Source organism: Nesoenas mayeri (genome assembly GCF_963082525.1).
Source record: "Nesoenas mayeri genome assembly, chromosome: 24".
Lineage (NCBI taxonomy): Eukaryota > Metazoa > Chordata > Aves > Columbiformes > Columbidae > Nesoenas > Nesoenas mayeri.
Window position 1 is genome coordinate 3,209,346 of NC_137546.1, and position 7,000 is coordinate 3,216,345.

Genomic DNA, 7,000 nt, shown 5'->3' on the forward strand with positions numbered 1-7,000 from the left:
CAACCAGCGCTGTTGTTGTAGGTGTGCACAAACCCCAGACAACCATCCTCTCGTGGTTTGCTTTAGGAAGAGGAAGCTTGCGCTTTGCTCTACCCAGGAGGCATTAATTCTGTTAGAAGTGAATTCTGTAAGAAGAAAGAATCCCTGCGTGATTTGCACCACAAAGGGTGCTCACAACTCTTTCCACTGCTGGTGTTTTCACTGAAGCGGCGAGTGGCATCGCTTGTTCTTGCTGTAAATCGCACAAATTATTCTATTAGAAGGTACATGAGAAGCTGATTGTATACATTTATCCAGAAACCTGAAAGCTCAGTCTGATACTGGTATTTGCTGAGTAACCGTTTAAGATATTTCTTACTTAGTTAAATGCCAAGGTGCTCTCAATGAGAAATGCAAGCCTGTTTCTGGACAGTTCAGCCTTCTGGATAGATTCTTTTCTAACCCAAAGAAGTAGCCCTAGATTTTGAAAAGCGGTTTATAATTTGGGAGCTTCTGCTTTTGGGTGAGTCTTCAACATTGCTTAGAATTCAGGGGGCCATTTAGAGTATTGTGAAAATATTGATCTTTTATGTTTTGATTCTTAAATCCCAAGTGCAGAGACAATATTTACCAATGTGTCAAGAATACCTGATGAAAAGAGAAGCCAATTGACATTAACTATATTTCCTGAAGCAGGACTGACTCTGTCAAGAGTTTTTATATTGTCTCTTCCTTTGGGCTCCTTTACCTCCAACTTCTTTCTCTTTCCTCTCCCTCACCCCATTGTCTCGTGTTTGCATCTTGAATTACAGTGTTGATGTTTGTTGTGTCTTTTCCTCCCTTTCAGTTCTGCTGCTGTTCCCTCTACTGTACTCTTGCATGTGCACAGAAACAAAGTGTATCTCTGCTGATAATTCTCTGCTCTGAACCTGAAATTCGCACCTCAGAGTGATGATCACCCTTCCTTTCACTTCATTTTTTATTCTTGCATGTTTTAGTTGAGTTCCTTCCACAGCCTCACTTAGTACATCACACGAATGATGGCCAGACTCTCGTCAGCATGCTATGTGCCAGATTAAATCACAGAATCACAAATGGGGCTTTACTGCTGCTCATTCAAGCACTGAAAAATTAAGTCCTGCTTTATCTCTTCCATTTCTTCCTGCGTTGTTTCAGCAGCTCCCCATCCTCCCTTGTTAACGAGACCTGTTCATCAGCTGCTCTGCATCTTACGGGCAGAGGACAGAGCTCTGTGGCGATGTCATTCCTGACTCTGCGTCTTTCTCTGAGCGTCTCGGGAGCGTTGGGAAAGGGCAGAACCAGCACCTCCTGTACAGGGATGGGTGCAGGACAGAGACCCGCAGCAGAAAGATGTGCTGCAGGTTGATGATTCGTTCTTTTGCAACTTGCATGAATTGTTACTTGTAGCCAAACCTGACCCATAACTGTGCTGTTCAGAGATTTTTGTCCCTTTTATAGACTTCTGCAGTCTCCCCTGAGCATGTGTGTAGGCAAGGTGCTAGCAGACCAACTTACAAGCTTCTGTTTAGACCTCTGCTGTTTGAGTTTGATGTCCTGGTGCAGTGTGTGACATCCCATTCATGGATCCTTGTCCTGACTTCCAGCATACCCAGGGGCCTCCTATGCAGAGACAAGCCTGCCAGAGAATTCTGTGGGTTTGCTTGTCTTTATTACTCCAACAGATGTGCACTGTGACTTCATGTATGCAAACTTTCCACTTCCACCTCCCAGTCTGCACCGAGTTTTACCATCGCGCTCACCTGGAGTCCAAGCTGATCTCTGTCTCTGCCAGATTGCAATACAAATTTTCTCCTCCTTCCCAGCGACCAAGGAGCTGCAGCCTCTCCACACACCTCTTCTTGCCCATGTTCCAGAACAGAACACTTCAACCTGTCTCTGCACTTGTCAATCTGCTCACTGAAACTGTTCCTGGAAGGAAGGGTGTTTGGTGACTTTGTCCAAAGCAGTAGAAAGACTTTGGATTTTATTGCTGAAGAGGGAAGACAACCAATTTTTTTCATTCTGGTGCTAGAACACTCTCCAGTGGTGCTTTCACAGTTGTGAAGCCTTCGCTTGAATGGTACACACGTGTATACGTGTGTCTGTGTGTGTGTGAATGCATGTGTATGAAAACATTTGGAGGGTTTCTTCATTTCAAAAGATCTGAGCCCATGTTTGTCTTTATATCGTTGGCCTTAATTAGCTCTGAGATACTGTGTCTATCTTGCTGCTGTTTTCTATATGAAGCTGGTTTGGAGGAAACAAAAGATTATCTGGTCCCCCTGTAAAAATCTTTGTGACTGATGATGTTGATCTTCATACAGTGTTGTTCAGGGGCGAGATTTTATTTTTCTAATGTTTTTCCTACTGTAAAAACTGTCGGGAGGGTATGGAATGGAAAAGATCTGTACAAAACAGTCTGGTAAAGGTTTGAGCATTACTTAATAACAACAACAATTAATGATGAGGTGGGATATAAATGAGTTCCATTTCCAGACCGTTTCCATTACCTACCTTCCCTTCAAAATGTCCAGGTACTTCTTCTTTGATATGGGCTTGTTAGGCGTGTTCTGAGACCTTGCAGAGATTTTCTATTCTTTTGTTGTTCCAAATGAGGAGGAATTTGGATGCTAGAGCCTGGCTGCAGTTCCACAGTCTGGGTAGTTTGCCAGATGTGACAAATATTATGCACATACCTATTTGATGGGGCAGAGAGAATTGGTAGAACGAGTTGCTGATTTCTGAAGGTCATCATATCCTTTTACATAAAATCTTGGACATGTAATTGGTCACTGTGGACTTGCGGGGAAAAACCTCATTGCTGGCGTATGTAGACCAGACTCACTGAGTTTTAGGCTGTCTGCTCAAGCAACAAATTTGGCCTGTGGGTGTTTTATTCCCACTCTCTCTTCTTGGGTGATGGAACATCTGCCAACCCTGCTGGGCTGACTGGGTTCCTTACAACTGGGCAGCTGGAGTCAAGGGCTTGTTTGCCTGTGGATGCTGCTACATTTTTTCTTCCAAGCACCATTCCTGGAAATAACGATGGTCTTAACCTCTCTCACATGCATTTGTTAGAAGGCTAAAAAGGGCCAATTTGGCCTTTTTTTTTCTTTTTTCTTTTTTTTTTTAATATATTGTATCTGGAAATTATCATCACTGTGTCCTGTGGTGGGCGTAAGGGACGGCATACTTTCATACTTTTGGATGGAGTGGGTATCTAGAGAGGGTGAGGAGGACAATTTTGAGTCCTCAACCTTATTTCCTGTAAAAGAAATACTGTATGTCATGTGCGTGTACTTGTTTGGGGAGCTCTGACACTGTACAGTTTAGTTAAACGCGCTCCAAGGGAGGAGAAACTGTTCCTCAGAGGTTTTTAGTTCATGCTTTGTGTTCAAAGAGGAATATTTTTCTTTAAAAAATAAAAACGGAGAAGTTTTCACCTTAGTGTGATTCTGTTTCTTGGGGAGCTGAATGTTTTTGGGGGAGATGGAGATGGTATTTGTGCTTGTATCTGTCTGACATTCTTTTAAAGGCGGCAAGGAGCAAGAGAAAGCATAGAGCTTTGTGAGGTTCCCCATATGAAGGAGAAGCTGTGGCCGTGATCTGGAGGTGGAAGGGGAGTACATTGTTGTGCTTTGAAGGCTTTCCATCAGTTGAAGGGAAGTCACCTTACGATTTGTGTTCATTTGGCACATAAGGGATTTTTTCCTCTATGAGAGCTGAGAGTCTTCCTAAGATTTTGCTTTTATGTTATTTTATAATCTTGAATTTATGTTTTTATTTTGTAATGTAAATTAAGAGACCAGTGGCGTAAGGGATGTTTCATTCTTAGTAATTTAAATATTGCCATCTATCCCAGTGGAAGTTTTCTAATCAAAGACCTGTACAGTATTTTAAAAATACGAGACATGACAGCATTGTTTCACCCACCACTACAGAGCTACTGTTGGTAGTTTCTATAAACTGAGAACAGCAGCCCGGTAGTCATCCGTGTTTTCCTTCTGTTTCTTAGCTCTGTACAACTTAAGGAAAAGAAGAACTGATTCCTTCCAGACCAGTCAGTCATGATTTTTTTTAAATAAGGTTTGGTGGTAGTTTTGTTTTTTTCTTTTGAATTAAGCGTGAGCAAAGAAACACTTTCCAAAGGAGGATGAGTGGCATCACCCCGCTAATAATTCTTTATGTATTGATGTATATCAAAGCATTTGGTGAATTGTAGTGCTTGTACAAATGCGACGCTGATAAAATCAAGCCTGCTGTGGCTCAGAGCTCTGCTCCTCTGCTGTTCCTCCTTGGTACTGGTGAGGGTCTGCTGAGCTGAGGCTTCCCCTGGCAGCTGTGATGCTGGGGAGCAGCTGGGCCAGTGGTGATGCTGGGGACCAGTTGGGCCAGTGGTGATGCTGGGGACCAGCTGGGCCAGTGGTGATGCTGGGGAGCAGCTGGGCCAGTGGTGATGATGCTGTGTGCTGCACCAGGGCCGGATGCGTTTGCATTTGGAAGCAGTGGGTGTGCAGCTGAGCACCTCACCTCGCTGAAACGCTAAGAGTCAATATATTCCACTGCTTTCACTGCAGGTAAACTGCGGTTCAGCGCTGAGCTTTGCCGGGGCCGCCCCCCCCGGGGGCCTTTCTGCCCTTGCCCTGAGCTCCGCTCCCCTCCCGCAGTTCTCCCCCCACCGCCGCCTTTCACCCGCTCCTCGGTGTTTGGGTTTGCGAACCTAAAGCGCCGTCCTGACCCGCCCGCGACCCCAAACAGCCCGGGGGCTGGCGGGGGGGGTGGAGAAGTTTTAGAGGGGCCGCGGCGGGCCCGGGGGAGCTGCGGCCATGGGGGAGCCGGAGCCCGGCGAGGCGCGGGGGGCTGCGGGCAGCCCGGGAGCGGCGGAGCCGCTGCAGAAGCCGCCTTATTCCTACGTGGCTCTGATCGCCATGGCCATCCGGGCCAGCCCCGAGCAGCGCCTTCCCCTCAGCGGCATCTACGCCTACATCGCGGGGCGCTTCCCCTACTACCGCGGCTGCCCCAAGGGCTGGCAGAACAGCGTCCGCCACAACCTCAGCCTCAACCCCTGCTTCCGCCGCCTGCCTCGCAGCCAGGCCGGCCCCGCCGCCCCCCGCCGCGGCGGAGACTGGGCGCTGGACCCCGCTTTCCAGGACATGTTCCCGGAGGGCGATTACCGGCGGCGCCGCCGGCCGCGCCGCCCCTCGGCCCCGCCGCCCGCCGCGCCGCCCCCCGCCGCGCCCCGGCCGCTGCCCCCGGGCTGCCCGCACGGCCCCTGCCCGGCGCTGGCGCTGCCCTGCGGCTGCCGCTGCTCCGAGCTGCCCGCCTGGGGCCCGCCCGGCTTCCTGGGGCCGCCGGTGGCGCTGCCGGCCTGGCCGCTGCCCGGCGGCCCCGGGGCCAGGGCGGTCCTGCGCCCGGCAGAGCCGGAGCTGGGGGTGCCCTGCGAGTGGGGGGCGAGGCTGCTCCCCGCCTTTAACTGAGAGCCCGGCGGGAGATGCGCTGCCCGGGGACGGGGTGCTGCGGGTTCCGGGGTGCTTCTGCATCTCGGCTGAATTGCTGAGAAAGTGACTTAGAAACGCTCAAGCTGTGGGAGACGCCTGGAGGAAGATTGGTGTGAAAAGTTCCCGTTGCGGTGACTGAGATGTGCTGCCTTGTTTGACTCCGCCGTGCTGCCCGGAGTGTGAATTGTGCTTCGGAACTGCTTCATCGGTTTGGATTTGGGGATGGGGGGGTTATGATTCCGTTGTTAGAACCTTCAGGCAAGAGTAAGCGGAGGCTGCATTTGAGCAAGGTGATCAGGATCTTCTCGCATCTGAAAGGACACGGGGAGTCTCATAGATGCTGGTCCTTGCAATAGTGAAACTTGGTTCTTTCAGGGAAATTACCTTTTCAAGTGTCCTTGAACTCATTTTGGAGCTTTTCTTTCAAAGTTTCTGAAAAAGCAATATATGTGGGGTTTTTTTGGGGAGGGGGAAAGAGAGAACCCCAACGCAGCAAAACACAAACCCCAAAGCTATTCGGAGTATACTGGAAATCCTGTGGGTTTGTATTTGTAGTGAATATATATGGAATTTTTCATACAGTAAAGGGTTGTTTTATATTGTTGCTTGTTATATATGTTTACATATGTTCCTTGTTAACGTGTTTCTTATAAATGATGCTATAATTACCATAATAAGGGTCTTTTCCCCTTTAATTTAGTAGGGAGCTGTTTCTGTGCTTTCCCCTCAAAATAAGGGTTTAGAGACAAAATACACTTGTAGTAAGAACTGTGTTTTCAGTTTAAAGGAGACAGGAGTTCAAATACCATTAGGTGAAGAGCAGCACTTGTATGTTATATTTAATTACTTGTTTAATAAATGGTGTTTCTTAACAGTTGTGGCTTCAGAAGGTACTTAAACTATTTTGATGCTTTCTTGATGATCCTTGAAAGAAGGTGCAACTTAAATCCAGTTTTATGGTTGCTATTTTACACTTACAAAATGATTCTATATGTTGTCTTTACTTTCTAACAATATGATATAAACAATGCTGCAAATACTGTTAGATTTAGCTGGGGCGACAACTTTATGGTTGTTATTACAGGATGCCGACGTATTAAAGATATTGCAGTTTTATGATTTTTCAGGTTGCTTTTTGTTTTCTTTTTGTCCCATTTTTCACGTAGCTCCTGGTAACCTTGAAAACTGAGCCACTTGCTGTCCTTTGAAAAGCTCTATTTGAACTTTGGTTATAAAATCAGTTCGGTGCCCAGAGTGGAATGCAAGTATATAAGTACATAAGGATTTCTGTATGGTTCTTTTGGTGCTTTTTGCTGGTTTTCTGTCACCTGTGGGCCGCAGGGTGTCCCACTCTGGGTCATCTTACTTGTCCCTTACAAACACAATAAAGGCTGCAAAGCAGGGCCAAAAAGTGGGCTTTTTGAGACGGCTTCTCTTTTTTTATGTGAAATACCCTCTCTTGGAGAGGAAAACAGCTGCTCCACTTTCTGAAGGGCCAGTTA

General features: G+C 47.4%; 1 protein-coding gene across 1 annotated transcript; it reads left to right on the forward strand.

Annotated features, from left to right (window-relative positions):
• Positions 1-4,826: 4,826 nt before the first annotated feature.
• LOC308049226 (forkhead box protein L2-like) lies at positions 4,827-5,477 on the forward strand (the record flags this gene model as incomplete). Its single annotated transcript, XM_080358766.1, has 1 exon — positions 4,827-5,477. One exon carries the CDS (start codon positions 4,827-4,829, stop codon positions 5,475-5,477), a length of 651 nt encoding a protein of 216 aa, XP_080214892.1.
• Between the last annotated feature and the right edge of the window lie 1,523 nt (positions 5,478-7,000).